At 35.6% G+C, this 24,583-nt stretch overlaps 1 protein-coding gene and 1 long non-coding RNA gene across 2 annotated transcripts in view; both read right to left on the minus strand.

Moving 5' to 3' along the window:
- Nucleotides 1-3,183: 3,183 nt before the first annotated feature.
- The window catches only part of LOC127868901 (uncharacterized), a 47,275-nt gene continuing 25,875 nt past the window's right edge, over nucleotides 3,184-24,583 (minus strand). The window contains exon 2 of the long non-coding RNA XR_008044301.1: nucleotides 3,184-3,595. This is a non-coding gene — a long non-coding RNA (uncharacterized LOC127868901). The remainder of the gene's footprint in view (nucleotides 3,596-24,583) is intronic.
- LOC127868900 (sorting nexin-8-like) overlaps nucleotides 4,929-24,583 on the minus strand; it is a 30,987-nt gene continuing 11,332 nt past the window's right edge. The window contains exons 9-13 of the mRNA XM_052411045.1: nucleotides 21,260-21,392; nucleotides 20,679-20,747; nucleotides 17,543-17,653; nucleotides 13,832-14,020; nucleotides 4,929-11,234 (exon numbers count right to left, since the gene is read on the minus strand). Of these exons, the coding sequence (XP_052267005.1) occupies nucleotides 11,118-11,234; nucleotides 13,832-14,020; nucleotides 17,543-17,653; nucleotides 20,679-20,747; nucleotides 21,260-21,392 (619 nt within the window). The 3' untranslated portion in view covers nucleotides 4,929-11,117. The remainder of the gene's footprint in view (nucleotides 11,235-13,831; nucleotides 14,021-17,542; nucleotides 17,654-20,678; nucleotides 20,748-21,259; nucleotides 21,393-24,583) is intronic.

The following is a 24,583-nucleotide window of genomic DNA, read 5'->3' on the forward strand; positions in this document are numbered from 1 at the left end:
CTCTTCCACGTGCACTAAATTTTCATTCATTCAGCGCATCTATATATTTGAGAAAACAGCTTAAACTTCGGCGGCAGTTTTTTTTAACAACCATCTTCCCCAATGTGTTAAACCATTATTTACACTCTTTATGATGGAAAACAAGTTTCTACGTGCAATCAATCATGACTTTCCAAAAACAATTTACATTTCAAAGATAATGACAAAATACTATGATAGGCATTCATGAATTATAATGACTAAAACTCATGCGTATCAACTCCCTTTTTATGGTTATGTGTACCGGTATTTAAAGTTAGAATTTTCAAACAGATAGACAGACAGAAGTTCATTCCGACTTATACAAAAGTACATCGTCTTCTTACTTAAAAATACACATTTTTGCTGATACGTAATTAGGTAAAACAACGTAACTTTTCACATCATTAAAATGTCGTTTAAGCATAAAAATACAAATTAATACAATCGATGTCAAGAACACGTACATTCTCTTAAGGCGGTACTTAAATTTATCAAATAGGATTGTAAGGAATCTCATTTTTGAGCTTCTTTGATATTTTACATACATTTTAAAGTACTGATTTGTAACTCGAAACAAGTTACTAGTGGAATTTATATACAGATGGGTTGATAATTTGATATATAATATACGGCTAATATAATGTTAACTCAGTGTAACAGCAGCATATACATATAAAAGAAGCAGGTCAAACCCCACGAAACTTTCTGGAATAGTTCCAATGACTTGTCTATTGTACTTTCTACTTCATTATAAGAATGATGGACCCTGTTTTTGCATAAAATATCAACACCACAATTTTGGTGAGGGTCTAATTACAAACCAGTGCCATTATTCTTTTGAATGATAATTAATTTCAAGTGTTCTTATATTTTTATAAAATTAATAATAATCTTACAATAACGAAATCCAATTGAAATTTTGACTGTAAATTTAGATCCAAAGATATACTGTAGATCTATTTTGTTGAAAGTTGAACTCCATATGACATTATATGTAATAACAATCACCCATTAATAATAATATTTTACTTCATCACATAAACCTACTAGTTATACTTAATAGATAATGTATTTTTTTTAATGCTGTTGTCACGAGTGAACAAGTGATTCAAACGTCAAACCTACTTTGGCGTATCAAAAAAAAAAATGTTGATACAATCCCTGAAAGTTCACACATTTGCACCTCTCTTTTAGACAGACCCTGTATCTAATTTCAAAGCGATTTTCGCCAAAGAAAAATATTTCTGAGTAATTAATTGAGTTTATCGAATCTATATATTGAATAGACTTTACTGTGTTAACAAAAGTTAATGAATAAGAGCATTCCTAAAGAATTGTATATGGCACGTGAATTCTCATGAAAGCTCGGCAAACTTGTTGACAGGATGACATCATCATTTTTGTAAATAATGAAGCGGTAAGAATCAAATGAAGAATATTTTATTCATGAACCATTATTGTGTTCCGCTATTGGGGATAGTCCGCTGTTGGAGACTGAACTGTAATACAAGTGAAAAGAAATGCTAACTTACTATTGTATTTTTTTTTAAATAATTCTATTCGCTAATCCACCGCATGAAATGTTTGTTATGTAGAGTCTTTATGTGTATGAATATAATTATAAATGCGTGTTTATAAAGTTTATAAATCAAAACAATGTTCATATCACACCTTCAATGCATTTTTAGCACTTATATATGCTAGTATTTGCACAATGTAATCATATAAAATATTAATTACATTCATTTACAAGTATATTAAAAATAAAACACGTCTATACATAAATAAGAATACTATAACATTTTATCATATGTGTCCTAACAATGTACATTATGTATTCAAAATAAATTTGTAAGACTTGGTTGAAATATATGATTTCTTAGTATTTCCAGAGGGGGTGAAAACAAGATGGCGACGTCCATGCCAAGACATTTTTTTCGCCGTTTCATACCTTTTATTACTTTTATTAAACGTTAAAATCCATCTCACTTACCAGCCATATCGGCAAAAAAGTGATTAGCGTTTATATCGTATAAATATTCGCTCTTTATATCTACTTTACTCGCTGCGAAATTTCTATGCGGGTCACAAAATTACAGCTCCTGCGGACTGCGCAGACAGATCTGGGACGACACTTTCCGCACATGCATTTATCCCCGTTTTTCCAGGACGAGGCTCATCTCTGCACCACTGGTGCCAATATCGATGATACGCAGTCGACGTGTAAACTTGGATAACAGCGATTTTGTTAATTAACGATAACTTGTTTATGGTAAGGTAATACATACATGTTATCATTATTCTGAAATAAATCTACACGTTAACACTTATTTTTACATATGCAGTTATTAATCCGCTTATGAAGGTCATTTGCTGTGTTAGAGCCTATGAAACCCAGTTCCCCATTTCCGGCATATGCGAGTTGGTTGATTGTCACATTCCCGACCGTTTGGATTTGAACCCCCCCCCCGAGCACTCCCGTGACCTTATCCAAACAAGGCCACGCCTTAATTGAATATAGTTTTTAAGTAAAAACTAAATAGAACATCCTATGATTGAAAAATATATTTTTGCATGCTGAGATACATTGGCGCTCAACGTAAAAAAACACTTCCCTCAGATGTCGTAGGGAAATTCGTGGAAGAATTTCTCAATTGGAAGGTGTGTGTAGCAGGGTTCGGTATAAGGAGATCTTAAACTGCCTTGCTGTATGAGCTAGCTTTTATAGCGACGTGGTAGTGTTTGCCTTATTTGGAACCGGGAGGTCCCGGGTTTGATCCCTATTGTGGTTGGGGATTTTTCTGGCTGGGTTACATTGTGGAGGTTCCCGTGCGATTTTTGAAATATAGCTGTAACCTCCAGCTATTGAGTCATTCTTAAAAGATTTTTTTCAGTTTAGACGGTGGGGTTGGGGGTGGCCGTAGTAGCCGAAGGAAACCCTACCTCCCCAGTATGGTGGCAACAAACCAAACTCACATGCTTCCTATTACAGGATTGAACCCGTGTTGCCTTGGTGAGAAGTGTGTGTACATACCCTGCACTAACTGTACAGCTTATGCACAAGCTGGTCCGGAGCCTCACTGGTCGCACAAAAAAACCCATTGTCGCACGACGTTACTCAAAAATCTGCTTCAGTCGATAGGAAAATAACAAGTACACTCGTTGTGTATGTTTGTACTAAGTTTTATTTCTTATTTAACATCTTCAACAAATAATATAAATTAACAACATACATCGCAATAACCCGTCGAATATAATTCATCTGGAATGTTTAATAGCTTAAATACCAAAGAAGTAATTCATATAATATTGGTTAAAAACTAAAGCAAAGTGCTCATATATGAAGTGGGAATAAACATTGTATACGAAAAATTAAGCAGTCCATATCCTATGTTATGACAGAGTGATTTTATATCTTTTTTTTAGTCGAACAATCTGCATTAATTTCAAAATTTCTATACACACTGCTAGAAAATACACACTTTATAAATGTTTAAAATACAAACAAACTCAAATGAGAAACTAGAAATGGCGCGGCAGAGGCCGACGCGTATCCCCACGCCGAATGTTTGACCTAAGTGTGCCCCAGGGTTGGTAATGGGGCCATGCATAGCTGAGATTGACCGTATTGTCATAAGAGAAGTTCATCATCAACTAGAAGTGAATTGGTGTAGAAATGAAGAAGTTATAGTAAAAGGCAATTTTGGGTGGGTGTGACATATGTGGGCAGGGCGCCCCAGGGTTGGTAATTGTGCCATGCATAGTTGAGATTGACCGTATTGTCATAAGAGAAGTTCAGTATCAATTTGAAGTGAATCGGTGTAGAAATGAAGAAATTATAGTAAAAGGCAATTTTGGGCGGGTGTGGTCTATGTGGGCGGGGCCCCAGGGTTGGTAATGAGGCCATGCATAGTTGAGATTGACCGTATTGTCATAAGAGAGGTTCAGTATCAATTTGAAGTGAATCGGTGTAGAAATGAAAAAATTATAGTAAATGGAATTTTTTGGTGGGTGTGGCCTATGTGGGCGGGCGCCCCAGGGTTGGGATTGGGGCCATGCATAGTTGAGATTGACCCTAATGTCATAACAAAAGTTCAGTATCAATTTGAAGTGAATCGGTGTAGAAATGAAGAAATTATAGTAAAGGCAATTTTGGGTGGGTGTGGTCTATGTGGGCGGGGCCCCAGGGTTGGTTATGGGGCCATGCATAGTTGAGATTGACCCTAATGTCATAAGAGAAGTTCAGTATCAATTTGAAGTAAATCGGTGTAGAAATGAAAAAATTATAGTAAATGGAATTTTTTGGTGGGTGTGGCCTATGTGGGCGGGCGCCCCAGGGTTGGGATTGGGGCCATGCATAGTTGAGATTGACCCTAATGTCATAACAAAAGTTCAGTATCAATTTGAAGTGAATCCGTGTAGAAATGAAAAAATTATAGTAAATGGAAATTTTTGGTGGGTGTGGCCTATGTGGGTGGGGCGCCCCAGGGTTGGGAATGGGGCCATGCATGGTTGAGATTGACCGTATTGTCATAAGAGAGGTCCAGTATCAATTTGAAGTGAATCGGTGTAGAAATAAAGAAGTAAATGTAAAATAACCTAAAAAAATGAGTGATAATTTCTGACGCGGCCCCACCCCAACCGCTATAACTTTTGACCCAGGGGTCAGATCAAAATTCCAAATAGTGCAGGGTCGCACATATGCTCATAGCTACCATGTGTGTAAGTTTCAAGGTTCTAGTGCTTTTAGTGTAGGAGGAGATAGTGGCCAGGACGGACGGACAGACAGACAGACAGACAGACAGACGGACGGACGGACGGACGGACGGACGGACGGACGGACGGACGGACGGCGGAGATAACCACAATATCCCCACCTTTTTTTCAAAAAGCGTGGGGATAATGAACATTACCAATACAGAAACAATCTACATATTGCATTAAATTATTGCAGACAACAGCAACAGATTCGTTCAAAATGTAATTAACAAATACCAGGTGATTGTTTAAATTATTCATATTACTTATTGGAATAACATGGCCTATAAATCAATAGCATTTATTCCATACAGCAATTAAGCTTATTTACATATTGGTCGCATATTGTTACTGTACTGTCTTGATTATAAGGATTGACTATAAGACAGAGCCCCGTATTTAAAAATCAGAATGAACATGAAAATGGTTAAAATAATTCTTTGAATGCAATGAGGAGATGGAAAAAAACAAATATGGCATTCTTGAAGTGTTATCACTTTCTAGAGACAAACGGACATGAACAAATTGTATACAGCATATAACTTGATTACAACTAGACGCTGGAATTGTACATAGACATTGAAATTGGAAATGCATACATGCATATTAATAAAAACAACTAGATATGCTACAAGGAATACGGAAATAAACTTGTACAGCAGCACAGAAGAACTAATAAAAGAACATGCAAGCAATATTCTTATATCTGTTTATATACAAATATATAAGTTTTAAACAAAACATATTTTTTAATAATGATAATTATAGACTTTTACAATGGAAGAAAAATAAGCAGTGCTAGGGAAAACCGGGCTTAATGCATGTGCATAAAGTGTCATGCTGTCAGTTCTGGCTAATCAAGGACAACGCTTTCCGCTTGATGGAATTTTTCATATAAATGAAGTTTCTTCTAAACAACGGTCCAGTAAAGGTTGAAAAGGTACTATGTCAGAGACAGATTCTCACACAACAAGCATGAGGGTATGATTTGGACAGTACCTAAATACCACTCACAATTTAACAAGGCAAGCACTTTTTTTATAAAAACACTTCTGATATAACATTTTTCACTCATACAGGAGTTAACAAGGAACATCAAAACTTATTTTTTTCCTATTTTTTTCACAGTAATAACAATTAGTCAAATTTGTATTTTTTATAAACTTTAGGTTTACATCATTTTTCCATGTTTTTGGAAATTAATTGCAATATATGTTATGGAATTATAAGAATTTAAACTAATACTTCTTAATAATAATGGCAGGAAAGTTTTAACAGCTTGCAAGTTTTTTTTAAATTTACTCAATTTTTCCAAACTCAGATTTCTGAATTAAAACTTAATGCAATTCATAAATTTTTGTGCACAACAGTTGAGAATACTGCAAAAAATGTGAGGTCTACGATTGATTAATGCAATACCAGGACTAAACTACTGCGTAACTCTTATATGAATGACTAGCATACTGAACACTGCTGCAAATACATTACCATGGGAACATATAGTGCATAATTATGGACATTAATTTACAAATAAAATCACAAGTATGTATGTATTGCTTTACAATAACCGGTAGCACTAATTGCTGCTCTTTAAAATCTATTTCAACACTAAAATTAGCAAAATAATTTGATTAAATAACATTTTGCTATTTTTGTCTATACATGTATATCATTTTGACTATGAATATCTAATACAATACTGTAGATATCCTACTAATATCAAATAAATCAATAAACTTAAGTAACCTACAAACTTTTCAAAAATCAAACTTAACAGATTAATTTGATTCAATACGATTTTGCTACTTTAGTCTTTATATTATTTTGACTTAATACTGTAAATATCTAATAAATCTCTTGACTTTCCTAACGATACAACTTTGCAAATGATCAAACTTAATTAATTAAATAAGTACTAATCTTTTAATTCTATAACAAACAAAAACAGATAAGCATTTTTTACAGCAAGTTTTAAGCCTGATCTTAACCGACTTGTTCATATAATTCTGTACATTTTGAAGTATGCCATTAAATAACGTTTTTTTGTCACTTCTACCATTAGGAATAGTTCAGTAAATTGACAATAATAAACAGTATAACTTATATCTATATGTTAACGATTTGTCTACGTCAAATATTTAAATTAGACACAAATTCGCAAAATTGTAAGTTTCTCAATCTGTGAACAGGTAACTTGACCATTTCCCACAAGCAAAGGGAAAATGGCTGTGTGCAAACAGCATAAAATCAGAACCGCCTTCGAGTAACTGGCAGTCTGTTCATGTTTTATGCTGTTTGCTGCTAATCAGTATTTAAGGGTTTGAAAAGAAACCATTAAAATTTAAATCTACATGTAGTAAGAAAGGCCTTTAATTAAAAACAAGACTATTGCCAAGCAATATATGTCCCCTACCGGCTCCACCATTGTCAGAAATTCCACCATTGTCAGATTTCTTTTAATTTATTTGTTGCCAAAGAAACCAGAATTTTTGACGTACGAACAAAATGAAATGATGTGCATAATGTCCATATTGCCATCTATCCATGTTTTAAGTTTCATGAAAAAATATGAATAACTTTTAAAGTTATTGCAGGATCCAAAAAACCACCATTTTCAGCAGTATTTCTCATCTATTTGTTGCCATAGCAACCATAATTTTTGATGTAAGAACAAAATGAAATGACATGCAAAATGTCCATATTGCCATCTATCCATGGTTCATGTTTCATGAAAAAATATTAAGAACTTTTAAAGTTATCGTTAGATCCAGAAAAGTGTGACGGACTGACCGACAGAATGCAAACCATAAGTTCACCGGTAGGGGACAATAGTCACAATAACTTTTTAAGGGACCACAAATGCGTCAAAATACATATCAAAGGGTTAAACACATTAACCAACTAAAATGCCAAGCCTTTATACTTACAACAACTGTATTGACATATGTAGTATTTCTGTTATTTAATGGCACACTTACTATGTGGGTTATACATGTAAATTAGCTACTTTCGGGGAACACTGGGTTTGATGCATGCTCGTACAGTGTTGTCCCAGTACAGCTAATCAGGGATGACACTTTCTGCCAACACTGGGGTTTTGTTTATAAGATGTTCGTTCAATAAAAAAATTCAATCAAAGCTGCAAGTATAGGTATCTAACCTGGTGAGTCTGTGTGGAGTGCAAAGGTTACTCTAGGACAGCACTTTACACACATGCATTAAGCCCAGTTTTCACAGAGTGATGCACATAATTATTATTAAGTGTCTAAATTTTCTATTGAGTCAGGCTGGTAAAAAATTCAGAATATTCACAAAAGTGAGACCCACAAGGCACAAAATTGAACAAATTTCAAATATTACATCACACTGTTTTTTTACTGACATTAAGGGTTACACAACACTATGTCAATATTGAATCAAAATAAATTAATAGTTATTGCTGATTAACACAAAAGGACTGACAAACTAACATTTAACATAAAACAAATCAGACAAATCCTCAAATGTATAATTATATATGTGTCTCGCTCTGTGAAAACAGCGCTTAACTCATGCGCATAAAGTGTCATCATAGATAAGCCTGTGAAGTCCGCACAGGCTAATCAGCCAGGGAGAACACTTTCACCTTGAGTGAATTTTTGTATAAAAGATACTTAATGTAAACATTAAATAAATAAAAATCCATAAAAGCAAGAGTGTCATCCTAGATAAGCCTGTGCACACTGCACCTGCTTATCTGGGTCAACACTTAAAAGTACATGATTTAAGCCCAGTTTTCTCAGAATGAGACTCAAATATTAAAATCTGAAACAGATACAGTCCCTTTAAAACTATCAGAGATAAGGAGATTTTACACAAATTTACGCATGAAAAAAACTTTTTCATAAATTATATCATCAATTTGATTAAAAATAATGCAACTCTCTGAAGCCATTCACACATGTTTTGATAACAAAAACACATATTGCTAATATTCCAAATAATCAATAACAGTTAACATCTAGGAAAACACAACACTATCAATTACATGCGAACAAGTAATTGAGAAAACTTAAAAGTCTTCATAAAAGATTTACAGCACGTTAAAACATTACTGAGCACTTATTTCAGGAATACAAAAAACACAGACCCTGACCTCTATAGTAGGCAAGGGTAAAAGTGAAATTCGGTGATATGTTTGAGTGGTCTTATACAGGCAGTGTATCAGAATGTGTGTTGTTGAAAATATAGCAAGTCATGTTGGCAGTTTACCACACATAAAAAAGTTTACAGAAAAATAGCTTACTAGAATAATTATCCCTTTTACCACTTAGATACGTATTTTGACGCATTTGTAGTCCCTTAAAAGTTAAATTTATTCAAAGACCTGTAATACTAAATTCAAGTTTCAAAGTCTTCATTTCCAACCCTGAGTTACTAATGAGCAGCAAACAGCATACAACCTGAACAGACTGAGAGTTACTTGCAGGCTGTTCTGGTTTTATGCTGGTTGCAAAAGCCATTTTCACTTTGCTTTAATGGGGGAAAGGGATAAATATTGGTCCAAATGTTAACAAAGGCCACAGTCTGTTAATATGTAGGATTGGGAATGATAACACACAACTACTATTTCAGTAACCAAACATTGTATGAGTTGTTGATGCGAAATGAAACAGCTAAATCTAGTAAAAATCAGGTAAATCTATATAAGGTAGATCAAAGAAGGGCATCAAGTTGCAAGAAACATACAAAAAAACAAAAGATGTGATCAAAACTGAACTTCAGGGTAAACTTTTTTTTAACAGACATTAAACAGATATTTTAAGCAGATCTTAAACTTGCACTAGAAATATCTGATAGATAAAATGCTTAACAAAATGTTCAGCAAATGTCTCAAATTTAAAATGATAAAACTTTTGTAGGATTTTTTATATAACAATGTTTGAATATTTTACATAACATTGTGCAGCAACAGTATTTTATCATGTGGTTTTCTATTTTGACTAAAATAACCACATATAAAACATACTCTTTGCATTACCTTACTGTAAGGAAAATCAAACTATGAGCAATAAGATGAGTTAATCTCTGGGAAAACCAGACTTATTGCATTTGCGCAAAATATCATCTCAGATTAGACTGAGCAGTCCGCACATGCTAATCAGGGTAACCAGATTCTTGAATAGAATTTACCATTTAAAGAAAGTCTCTTCTGAACCCAAAAAACAAAGTCTAGGCAAAAAGTGTGATCCCTGATTAGCCTGTGAGGACAGCTCAGTTTAACCTGTGACCATTCTTAACACACATGCATTGAGCCTGGTTTCCAGAGACCGGCTCAAATCAGTGAAACTAATTTTAGACATTCTTAACATAAGTGTGAATAACACATTTATTAACAAATGCAGAATATTGAACCAGTCAAACACAGGGAATCAACATGTATTTTCACACACCAACATTAAGGCTTTTAACAAGCAAAATTATTGACAAAAACATTGTCTGACTGATAACTGACCTGACTTTGAGTGGGGCCAAATGCATGACGAGGGTTGAATGTAAAAATGTTGCAGGTAATCACCAATGTTGTATCAGATACAATAGTTTGAGTTGTGTTCTGAGAAACTGGGCATACTGCATGTGCGTAAAGTGTTGTCCCAGATTAGCCTGTGCGATCTGCAGACTGCACAGGCTAATCTGGGACAACACTTTACACACATGCATTATGCCCAGTTTTCTCAGAACGCGACTCATTTGAGCCTCGTTCCTTGTGGGGTTAAATTAATGTGTCTAAAGTATTATCCCAAATTAACCGGTGCTGACTGCACAGGCTAATGTGGGACAACACTTTACCCATATGCATTAAATCATGTTTCCCCAGAAGAAGGCTCATTCAAATCAACTGAACTGTATATGATAGAATGAAAGAACTGGGTGAGGGGGGGGGGGGGGAGACAGAAACCTATCCCTACGCACTGATTCTGTTGTTGGTGATGGGGGGATAACGAGTTACATTTGGTATCCATCACAGTCTATGCTGTTCTTCTGTTGTTGTTGATGGGTATAAATTTACACCCTGATTTTGTTGTTGTTGATGGTTGAGAACCATAAAATCTGCTCCGCTATTCTGTTGTTGATGGGTTGGACATTCTACACTGTGATTCAGTTGTTTTTGATGGGTGATAACTATTTCCTTACAATCCATGCAGATCTGTTGTTGTTGATAGTTGATAATTAACCTACACTGTGATCCTGTTGTTGTTGATGGTTGATAATCAACCTACACTGTGATTCTGTTGTTGTTGATGGTTGATAATCAATCGACACTGTGATTCTGTTGTTGTTGATGGTTGATAATCAACCTACACTGTGATTCTGTTGTTGTTGTTGATGGGTGATAACGAGTTACGCGGTGACCCCATGCTCTCCTGCTGTATGGCACTGATGATGGGACCGATGGCTTCCCACACCTTGCCCAGCTGAAATAATAGCACACAAGACTGCAGCCATGCCACATAGATGACTAGTTTTAATGAGCTGCTCTCTGGAGAAACTGGTCTTAATGAATGAGTGTCGTGCCAGATTAGAATGTGCAGTCCACGCAAGCTAATCAGGGAACAACACTTTCAGCCTAAGATGGATTTTCACAAAGAGGAGACTTCCTTAAAATGAAAAATTCCATATTAGCCTGCGCAGTCCTTGATAAGCCTGTGAGGACACACATGCATCAAGTCTAGTTTATAAAATATGCTGCATTAATATTACAGTCATGAAACCTAGATGACTAGTTTTAATATTGAAGGTGAGATAATATTGCAGGTCAACAATTTATTTAAACAAATGTCTGATAATAGAAAGGGGTAATCACGTGACAAACAAGATGGCGACGTCCATGCCAAGACAGGTATTTTTCGCGGTTTTATATCCTTGATTACTTTTATTAATTGTTAAAATGCCGCTCACTTTCCAGCCATATCGGCAATGAAGTCATTAGCATTGTATCTAATTAATATTCACTCTTTATATCGACTTAACTCGCAAAATTTCTTAACACAGTATTATGTGAAGTTGGAATAAGACATCAATTTGGGAATAAATTGTGGTTTTTCAAAAGTGCATTATATGCAGTTTTATATGTTGTATTTATTTAGTTTGACAAATTATAATTAAAACAGATACTTGCATATATATTAGCATCATTTAAATTGATTTTACTGCAAAACTGGATTTTTTTTAATTTAAAAAAAAAATCCTCATGAAATAAAACTGTGTCCATGCGGGGCATGGACACAGTTTAAAATACAGTTAAAATGATAAAAATACAATAACTGTTAATGAAAAAGTAATGGAATTTGCTTATTAAGCTTGAAGTATATATACATTATTACAAAAATAAATTCAGATCATAAAATGAATTGTTTTGTTTGAGAAAATCACCAAAATGATGTCCATTTCCAGTTTGATGTCTTATTCCAACTTCACATAATACAGTGTTCTTAGCAGGTCCCACAATTACAGCTCCTGCTCAGAAAATTTACACAGATCAAAGTGTAAAGAGCGATTATAAATAGAAAGTTAATAAATTTCTTGCTTATATGGCTGAAAAGTGAGTGGTATTTAAACAATTTATATAATCTTAGCATGTTTAATGATGACAGGCAAAAAAAAGGTCCTTCTAGTGTAAATGCACCAAAGTCATAAAAAGAAAACTGCTGGTCCCTTAGTGGCTATGTTTTCAACTGATTAGATTCATTACCAACTTTGATAAGATTAGAAAAAAGGTTCTAAGCAAGTTAAATGATGAATGGGCAAAAAAGTGATTTTAAGAGTGTTCACAATATTACATATATAACAAACTGCTGAACAGCTGGCATCAATGTTTTAAAGACTTGAATAAAAAAACTTTAAAGAAAAAAAATGAGCAAATTTCATTATGATTGTGCAAAGACTGTGACTTTTAGAGTGTTCATGAGCTTTTTCATTAATTTGACCTAGTGACACTTAATTGTGTAGGGACCAACCGTCTAACCATACGATGAACATGTGAAAGCAAAATACGCCCACTTCTTTCAATGCAGGTATAATACAAATTTTAATTATGCTACTTTTTAAACAACTTTATACTTTGCCAAAATTAAAAAGATCTTGGACCCCAAAGCATGCAATTAATCATTTAACAGGAGCTGAAGAAATTTAATGAGGTATCTTCAAGTCCCCATGCTACACAAATTCTCCATTTTAGACTTTTATTTCAATTTTAAATATTAACCTCAAAATTATTGCACAATTTAAATTGAATTAGTTTAATATTCAAAATTAGGACAAAAAACTAAAGCTGTTTTACACTGTGACTTATACACCCACGGTGCTTTTTCAGCTTTCAAATGCACACAACTCAAGAATATTTGGATCATACGGAAATGAAAAGTGGCTTGCCCATTTACACTTCATGATGCTGGCATGCCGTGCTTCAAATAAATTAAGGTCGCCATGGTGTAATGGATATGGTGTCCGCCTAGCAACCGGGAGGTCACGGGTTTCATCCCAACCATGGGAGCATTCTTCAGATCTTCCCCAAAGACACCAAGTACTGGTTCTAGGCCCAGGAAACAGACTCAAGAGCGTTTATATAAGCCTTAGGCTTTCGATGCAATCAAGCTAAAATAAATAGGTTTAAACTAAATAAATTGTTTGTGAAATGTTGGCAAAGTTTGCTCCGCACAATTTTGAGAACAAAGTGACAAAATGCCAAATCAGTGTTGGGGTAAATTGAAGCCTCAGTCAGGAAATTTGGATAAAATGCATGTGCGTAAAGTGTCTTCCAAGATTAGCTTGCTTAGTCTGCACAGGCTTATTAGGGACCAAACTGTCCGCTTTTAAGGTATTTTTTGTTTTTAAAAAGCCTCTTCTTAGCATAAATCAAGTTTTGGAGGAAAGTGTGGTTCCTGATTAGCCTGTGTAGACTGCACCGGCTATTCTGGGCTAACACTTAAGCACATGCATAAAGTCCAGAAAGAGACTTTTTCAGTTACACACTGTGCGCTGTATTCAGATATCTTGTATCTTGTACACTAACCTCGGAGTGTGACTGTGACTGTACGGTGGCAGTTGCCTCCAGTACCTCATACACGATGTCCAGGTTGGCGTGTATCAACTGGGTCTCCATCTGCAGGCAGTGCAGGCTGTAGTAGTTACGGTTCTCCATGTTGGCTATCTGACTCTCCTGGTCCAGGATCTTCTGTTCCAGCTGCTCTACTGTGCCCACCTGTTGGGAAATGATTGAAGTTCAATATGAAACTCAATCTGGGATAAAATGGCTAAATGCAAAAGTGTTAAGTGTCGTCCCAGATTAGCCTGTGCAGTCCACACAAGCATATCAGGGATGACACTTTCCACCTAATCTGGATTTTTTCCTGAAGAAGAGACTTTCTTTCAATACAAAATTCCATACACAAGATATAAGTCTTCCCTGAAACGCTTGTGCAGACCGCTTTACATTGGCCTTAACACAAATAATTTAAGCCCCATTTTCTCATAGTGAAGCCCATGTAAGACTACAAACAAAACAATTTAGACTCAACTAGTTCATTATTTTTACTAAAAAAGCTGTGCAAGCCCTAGCACGGTTTGCATTTAAGCTAAAAAACAACATAATTTCAATTTAAAATCAACCAAGCTTATTCAGAATTTTAGTTTACAGTTACCTTAGACCATATAGAAACAAGACTATTGCCAAGAAATGTCCCTTACCGGTGATGAAACTCCACCATTTTCAGATTTTTAGCTCACCTGAGCGATAGCTCGAGGTGAGCTATTGTGATCACTCAGCGTCCGGCGTCCGTCCGTCCGTCCGTATACAAATTTGTAAACATCTTCTTCTACTAAACCATTGAGCCAATTTCAACTAAATTTCATGTGGAGCATCCCTAGGTCATGGGACAAAAGAATTGTTAAAAAAATTTGATCACATAACCAAGATGGCCGCCATGACCATATATGGTAAAAACCTTAAAAAATCTTCTTGTCAGAAACCGCTCATCAGATTTTCAAAAATTTTCACAGGGATGACCTTTGAGGGCTCCCCTGAAAAAGTTGTTCAAAGAAATTTGATTTGTCAAAAAACATGGCCGCAGGAGCTCGTTGAACTTTGCATGTTTATTCGTTTTTGCCTATTTTGTGAAAACTTTCAAAAATCTTCCACATTTTTTGTCCGATCCTTTCCAAATTTGCACAGTGTCTTTATATCAATGAGGACACAAACCCTACAAAAAATGAGCATTATTGGTCCATGAAGTACAGAATTACCTCCCCTTGAATTGAGAAAATGGTGTTTATGCAATAAAGTCCAAATTTTTCATCCAATTCTTTCCAAACTTGTAAGGATTTAGCATGGTTCAAACAAGGGAAACAACTTCGGTTTATGCATGTTCTTTTTATTACAGATTTGCCTCCCTTTAATTCATTCAAAATCTCATTTTACAGCAGAGATTCCAAATCTGACCTGTAAATGAGCCCCATATTTACTGCTGGTGCTATGTTACCTTTTCCCATTTGAATCATTCTTAAGTATTGGTCTTGTAATGCTGCTACTGCTACTGCTACTGCTACTACTACTACTACTACTACTACTTCTACTACTACTACTACTACTACTACTACTACTACCACTACTACTACTACTACTACTACTACTACTACTACTACTACTACTACTACTACTACTACTACTACTACTACTAGTACTTCTACTACTAGTACTACTACCACCACAACTGTTCATGTTTATCTCCGACACATATTTTTAGGTCACCTGTCATGAAGTGACACAGTGAGCTTATGTGATCGTGTGATGTCCGGCGTCCGTTGTGCATGCCTGCGTGTGTCCGTGCGTCCGTCCGTCAACAATTTGTTTGTGTAGACAGTAGAGGTCACAGTTTGCATCCAATCTTGATGAAATTTGGTCAAAATGTTTATCTTGATGAAATCCGGTTTAGGATTGTATTTGGGTCATCTGGGGTCAAAAACAAGGTCACTAGGTCAAATAATAGAACAACCTTCTGTAGACAATAGAGGTCACAGTTTTCATCCAATCTTTATGAAATTTGGTCAGAATGTTTATCTTGATGAAATCTGGGTTGGGATTTTATTTGGGTCATCTGGGGTCAAAAACTAGGTCACTATGTCAAATAATAGAAAAACCTTGTGTAGACATTAGAGATCACAGTTTTCATCCAACCTTTATGAAATTTGGTCAGAATTCTTGATGAAATCTGGGTGGGATTGTATTTGGGTCATCTGGGGTAAAAATCTAGGTCAAATAAATAGAAAAACCTTGTGTTGACAATAGAGGTCACAGTTTTCATCCAATATTTATGAACTGTGGTCAGAATGTTTATCTTGATGAAATCTGGATTGGGATTGTATTTGGGTCATCTAGAGTCAGGAACTAGGTCACTAGGTCAAATCATAGAAAAACATTGTGTAGACAATAGAGGTCATAGTTTTCATCTGATCTTAATGAGTCAGGTGAGCGATTCAGGGCCATCATGGCCCTCTTGTTTTATATATATTTGTTGCCATAGCAACCAGAATTCTTGACGTAAGAACAAAATGAAATGATGTGCATAATCTCCATATTGCCATCTATCCATGTTTCAAGTTTCATGAAAAATATGAAGAACTTTTAAAGTTATCGCAGGATCCAGAAAAGTGTGACGGACAGACTGACAGACAGAGTGCAAACCATAAGTCCCCTCCAGTTTCACCGGTAGGGGACAAAAAATGCTAACCCAAGATAAACAAGACTATTGCAAAGCAATATATGTCCCCTACCGGCTCCACCATTGTCAGAAATATTTATTATTTGTTTATATTTGTTGCCATAGCAACCAGAATTTTTTACGTAGGAAGAAAATGAAATGACTTGCATAATGTCCATATTGCCAGCTATCCATGTTTCAAGTTTCATGAAATAATATGAAGAACTTTTAAAGTTATCGAAGGATCCAGAAAAGTGTGCAGGATCCACCATTTTCAGCAGTATTTCTAGTCTATTTGTTGCCATAGCAACCAGAATTCTTGACGTAGGAACAAAATGAAATAACGTGCATAATCTCCATATTGCCATCTGTCCATGTTTCAAGTTTCATGAAAAAATATAAAGAACGTTTTAAGTTATCGCAGGATCCAGAAAAGTGTGACAGACTGACGGACTCACGGACACACATACACACAGAGCGCAAACCATAAGTCCCCTCCGATGAAACCGGTAGGGGACAATAAAATGTCAAATAACTACAAACAAAATTTCAGCACAGAAACCCCATACAGTTGTTCATGCTTTAACATTGTCTACAGTACAGTATTGTTGTTTATCTGCCAAGAGACAACCCATCTTTATTATGAACAGCTTTAATATCACTCATGTTAATACAAATAGGATTCAATAGCTTATCATTAGAACTACAAATGTTCGTTAATTGGTCAATATTTCATGTATCATCATTTTCATAAATGTGTTGACAGATCCATAAATCCTATACAGTGCCCTAAATCTCCTACAGAGCTTTTGCTTCCATACCTCTAAGATAAATGCTGCTAAATGTTATGGATACAGTGTCCACCAATTGACCAGTAGGTAATGGGTTTAATCCCTACCATTGCACCATTCTTATGAATTACCACAGAGACACCAAGTACAACCCAGGAAACAGACTCAAGGGCGTTTCAATAAGCCAAAAGATTTATATTCAATGATGCTTAAGTAAATACATTTAAATAAAATTACCTCTGCGCTCTGTACAGTTGCTGACATCTTTTTCTTCTTGTACTGCCCCATCTTCTGTACGGCCCGTTGATGGTCCTGCAGTACACCCTTCTCATGACGCTCACATAGATCCTGCAAACAGGAACAGCATGTAAAACATAATACACATGTGGGAGAACAGCACACAGGAACAACATGTTATACATAGTCCACATTGGAAAGAACAACAAATAGGAACAGCATGTAACATATAATGCACATTGGGGATAACAACAAATAGGAACAGCATGTAACATATAATCCACATTAGGGAGAACAGCAAACAGGAACAGCATGTAACACATAGTCCACATTGGGGAGAACAACAAATAGGAACAGCATGTAACATATAATCCACATTGTGGAGAACAGCAAACAGGAACAGCATGCAACACATAATCCACATTGGGGAGCAGAACAAACAAGAACAGCATGTAACACATAATCCACATTGGGGAGAACAGCAAACAGGAACAGCATGTAACACATAATCCACATTGGGGAGAACACCAAAAAGGAACAGAATGTAACACATAATCCACATTGGGGAGAACAGCAAACAGGAACAGCATGTAACATATAATCCACATTGGGGAGAACTGCAAACAGGAACAGCATGTAACATATAATCCACATTGTGGAGAACAGTTAACAGGAACAGCGTGTAACTCATAGTCCATATTGAGGAGAACAACAAAAAGGAACAGCATGTAACACATAGTCCACATTGGGGAGAATAGGAACAGCATGTAACACATAATCCCCATTGGGGAGAACAACAAAAAGGAACTGCATGTAACAAATAATCCACATTGGGGAGAACAACAAAAAGGAACAGCATGTAACACGTAATCCACATTGGGGAGAACAGCAAACAGGAACAGCATGTAACACATAATCCATATTGGAAGTGCAGTAAAGATAACAAGAAACCGTCGCAGACGGGTGATGCTCCCCAAAGGTTTTTTTTGTCACAATATTGCACTATATATTCAGATAAAAGAAAATGTCTAGTAGTTGGGGGGGCAAGAATTGCACTATATGTACAATTAATGGAAAATTTCAAAGTGCCATAACTCTGTGAAAAATCATCCGACCAGAACCGGCTGATAATATGCACATCTCCTCTTAGTAGTGAAGCTTCCCATAAAGTTTAATTGAATTCCGGTCATTAATTGCTGAGAAATAGCCCAGACAAAAATTGTGCACGGACGGACACACGCACGTACAGACGAAGCGGCGACTATATGCTCCCCCCCCAAAAAAAATTGCGGGAGCATATAAAGCAAGTAACACATAATCCATAATCATTGGGAGAACAGAAAATAGGAACAGCAAACAGGTAAGTTCCATACCACATTGACTGGAATGAGATCTTTATGTCAAATTGCCGTTTTGGAATATTATTAATGCATTGGAGTTAAAAGGGACTGTCAACCACGAATGACGAAAAAAGAAAAGTTCTAAAATACCGTATTTTTTTACAATTGTTAGTTTAAATTGATTAAAATATCACGACTGGTATATTAAATTACTTGAAAAAAGTTCATATTTTCAGTATATTCGTTAATAAAATTTTGCAATGTGAAATCGAAAGTAAATCGCGAAAATAGGTGACATAACGATTTACACACTATAAATAACGCAAGTAGATTGATCATTTAATATATAAAATATATACAATTCACTACGCATGCACAATTTGCATTTCTGGGTTTACAATGTGTCGATGATGATCAATCTACTGGCGTCATTTATAGTTAACTGTTATTCAGAGAAAGGCCATTAGTATTAAGTTAATTCTATTAACCAGATTCAATAAATTATTTAATATATGCATACCCAGTTTATATTATGTCAGAAGCCAACCTGGATGTTTTCCCATCCAGACATACCCATGTATGCATTCAAACTAATTTTCTATCCAAATGCCTGTGGTGTCTTGTGGGAAATAAATGGAAGCAAATGACACTGAAACTGAATGGTAACCACCAACCAACTCTAAATGTAGATGACATTAAAATCTTTACCAGAGCATTTTAAACAAGAACGAAATAGCCTTGTTCTGAGAAAACTTAGCTTAATGCATGTGAATATAGTGTTGTCCTAAATTAGTCTGTCCAGACACTTAGCTCAATGCATGTGAATATAGTGTTGTCCTAGATTAGTCTGCCTTAATGCATGTGAATATAGTGTTGTCCTAGATTAGTCTGTCCAGACACTTAGCTTAATGCGTGTGAATATAGTGTTGTCCTAGATTAGTCTGTCCAGACACTTAGCTTAATGCGTGTGAATATAGTGTTGTCCTAGATTAGTCTGCCTTAATGCATGTGAATATAGTGTTGTCCTAGATTAGTCTGCCGAGACACTTAGCTTAATGCATGTGAATATAGTGTTGTCCTAGATAAGTCTGCCTTAATGCATGTGAATATAGTGTTGTCCTAGATTAGTCTGCCTTAATGCATGTGAATATAGTGTTGTCCTAGATTAGTCTGCCGAGACACTTAGCTTAATGCATGTGAATATAGTGTTGTCCTAGATAAGTCTGCCCAGACACTTAGCTTAATGCATGTGAATATAGTGTTGTCCTAGACTAGTCTGCCTTAATGCATGTGAATATAGTGTTGTCCTAGATTAGTCTGCCGAGACAATCTTCTTAGCAAAAATCCAGTTTGGGGTAAAATGTTATACCTGATAATCCAGTGCAGACTGTTTTACACACTTTACGTACATACATTAAGACCAGTTTTCTGGAATGCAACTCAAATAACCTTCAGTACAAGATGATGACCTTACCCGATAGGATTGTATGAGATCTAGCAGTGCAAGATGATGACCTTACCCGATAGGATTGTATGAGATCTAGCAGTGCAAGATGATGAACTTACCCGATAGGATTGTATGAGATCTAGCAGTGCAAGATGATGACCTTACCCGATAGGATTGTATGAGATCTAGCAGTGCAAGATGATAAACTTACCCGATAGGATTGTATGAGATCTAGCAGTGCAAGATGATGACCACACCCGATAGGATTGTATGAGATCTAGCTGTGCAAGATGATGAACTTACCCGATAGGATTGTATGAGATCTAGCAGTGCAAGATGATGAACTTACCCGATAGGATTGTATGAGATCTAGCAACAGTGATAACTTCTCCACAACCTGGTCTTCTGTGTCATTGGCCTTCAAAAAGATGAATCAATTGAGAACAGCATAGTACATTTGTGAAAAGTAATCATCAACATAAATCATTATCATCATTATCATAATCACCATCATCATCATCAAAATCAGTCATAATCATCACTATTATTGTTATCATCATTATCATCATCATCATCATCATCATCATCATCATCATCATCATCATCATCATCATCATCATCATCATCAAATCATCACAAATCATCACAAATCATCACAAATCATCATTTTCAACATCATCAAATCTCCTCCTATCAATCATTATTATGCTCAACCTTCTCACTGTCAGTACTGCTCAATCAATGCTTGTCAGCTCAGGTATCCAGGGCACAGAAAATATACTAAAAAGTCCCTCTGAGTAGTGAGTATTGCCGGATGCCTTCAAGCGTATTTTTCATACCCAGATTAAATTGTAGTATACTTAAGAGTAGCCGTTTTTTTTAAAAGAAGTACATCACCTGACAATAATCAATTGAGTGTTAGCCTATTACCTCCTTTGCGGCCTTGTCCCCTAGTGCCCCATACTCCACTGACAGGTGCTTGAATCCCTTTTTGAGGTGGCGCCACGTCTCGTTGGAACCACAGGACCAGGAAGAGACAGGCATGGCGTCGTTACTCATGGAACTACATCAAATATCAACAGGGAGTCATTACTCATGGAACTACATCAAATATAAACATGAAGTCATTACTGATGGAACTACATCAAATATCAATATGGAGTCATTACTCATGGAACTACATCTAATATCAACATGGAGTCATTATTGATGGAACTACATCAAATATCAACATGGAGTCATTACTGATGGAACAACATCAAATATCAATATGGAGTAATTACTCAAGAAACTACATCAAATATCAACATATAGACATTACTCATGGAACTATATCAAATATAAACATGGAGTCATTACTCATGGAATTACATCAAATATCAACATGGAGTCATTACTGATGAAACTACATCAAATATCAACATGGAGTCATAACTCAATAAACTACATCAAATATCAACATGGAGTCATTACTCATGGAACTATATCAAATATCAATATGGAGTCATTACTCATGGAACTACATCAAATATCAACATAGAGTCATTACTCATGGAACTACATCAAATATCAACATGGAGTCATTACTGATGGAACTACATCAAATATCAATATGGAGTCATTACTCAAGAAACTTCATCAACTAGGCAAAAGCGTTCTTGAGTTATCATCCGGAAACAATTTTACTGTTTCGTGTCACCGTGACCTTTGACCTAGTGACCTGAAAATCAATATGGGTCATCTGCGAGTCATGATCAATGTACCTATGAAGTTTTATGATCCTAGGTGTAAGCGTTCTTGAGTTATCATCCGGAAACCATTTTACTATTTCTGGTCACCGTGACCTTGACCTTTGACCTAGTGACCTCAAAATCGATAGGGGTCATCTGCGAGTCATGATCAATCTACCCATGAAGTTTCATGATCCTAGGCATATGTGCTCTTGAGTTATCATCCGGAAACCATTTTACTATTTCGGGTCACCATGACCTTGACCTTTGACCTACAGACCTCAAAATCAATAGGGGTCATCTGCGAGTCATGATCTATCTACCTATGAAGTTTCATGATCCTAGGCGTATGCGTTCTTGAGTTATCATCCGGAAACCATGTTACTATTTCGGGTCACCGTGACCTTGACCTTTGACCTAGTGACCTGAAAATCGATAGGTTTCATCTGCAAGCCATGATCAATCTACCTATGAAGTTTTATGATCCTACGCCTAAGCGTTCTTGAGTTATCATCAGGAAACCATTTTACTATTTCGGGTCACTGTGACCTTAACCTTTGACCTAGTGACCTCATAATCAATAGGGGTCATCTGCGAGTCATGATCAATGTACCTATGAAGTTTCATGATCATAGGCCCAAGAGTTCTTGAGTTTTCATCCGGAAACCACATGGTGGACGGACCGACAGACAGACAGACCGACAGACCGACCGACATGTGCAAAGCAATGTACACCCTCTTCTTCGAAGGGGGGCATAAATATCAACACTGAGTTGTTACTGATGAAACTACATCAAATATCAACATGGAGTCATTACTCAAGAAACTACATCAAATATCAACACTGAGTTGCTACTAATGGAACTACATCAAATATAAACATGGAGTCATTACTCATGGAACTACATCAAATATCAATATGGAGTAATTTATCATGGAACTACATCAAATATCAACATAGAGTCATTACTCATGGAACTACATCAAATATCAACATAGAGTCATTACTCATGGAACTACATCAAATATTAACATGGAGTCGTTACTAAAGGATCTTCATCAAATATCAACATGGAGTCATTACTCATGGAACTATATCAAATATCAAAATGGAATCATTACTAATGGAACTACATCAAAACAATATGGAGTCTTTACAGAAGAAACTATATCAAATATCAACATGGAGTAGTTACTCATGGAATTATATCAAATATCATCATGGAGTCATTACAAATGGAACTACATCAAATATCAACATGAAGTTGTTACTCATTGAACAGCATCAATATTTATATGGAGTTCTTACTTAAGGAATTATATCAAATATCAACATTGAGTCATTACTCATGGAACTACATCAAATATTAATATGGAGTCCTTACTCAAGGAACTATATCAAATATCAACATGGAGTCATTACTCATGTAACTATATCTAATATCAACATGGAGTCATTTATCATGGAAGTACATCAAATATCAACATGGAGTCATTTTTCAAGGAACTACATCAAATATTAACATGGAGTCTTTACTCATCGAGCTACATCAAATCATATATCAACAATTACCAACCATGGATCATTTAAAAAAAGAAAAACTTGAGGAAATTCTTTTAAATCAGTAAAAATTAACTCACTAGCTATTTCACACACATGAATTTTGATTAAAAATGTTTCAAATAATTAATATTGTTAAAATATTTCTTTCTTTCTTTAAAAGCAAAACAATCCATTAGATTTCAGTCAGAAAGTTTTATCTAAGAAAGTCACTGAAGTTCCACTCAAGTTATAATCAGGACTAAACAATTACAGGCTCAATGTATGTTCCAGGTTAAATTTCTCAATTTATGAATTAAGATGGTATCAATACAAGCACATTTTATTGCTTATTGCTCAAGAAATGATATCATCAAACATACTGAATGTTATCTTAATTACAATGTCCCTTGGAACTCTCAACTAAACATCTACTTGATATAACCATTAAAAGATCTGCTACCATAACACATACTCGGAAGTGTTAAATCATCGGCCACCCATCCCCTTTCAAGCACCCTCTTCAGTACTCCGTAATTACAGTTGCAAACTCATATTTAGTTAATATCTAGGATATAAACACTTGACATAAGGAGGAAGTACAATTACAGTAGCCTACTCATACTTAGTAACCAAGCCTCGTTCTGGAAAAACAGGGCTTAATGCATGAGCTGTAGAGACAGACTTATAAGGAATGAAACTTTAAACTTTTATGGAATTTTTTGTTTAAAAGAAGTCTCTATTTAGCAAATTTCAAATCTAGAAAGAAAGTGTCATCTCTGATAGGCCTGTGCGGTCTGCACAGGCTAATCTAGGACGACATTTTTCAAACATGTATTAACCCTTTAAGCGCTGGAACCGAATTTTGAAGACCTTTGCAAACAGTTTGGATCCATATGAGACGCCACAGAACGTGGCGTATCATCTGGATCCAAACTGTTTGCTATTCTGATAGTATGCTTAGAAAAAAAATCTAAGAAAATG

The sequence above is a fragment of the Dreissena polymorpha genome, chromosome 2, assembly GCF_020536995.1.
Source record: "Dreissena polymorpha isolate Duluth1 chromosome 2, UMN_Dpol_1.0, whole genome shotgun sequence".
Classification (NCBI taxonomy): Eukaryota; Metazoa; Mollusca; class Bivalvia; order Myida; family Dreissenidae; genus Dreissena; species Dreissena polymorpha.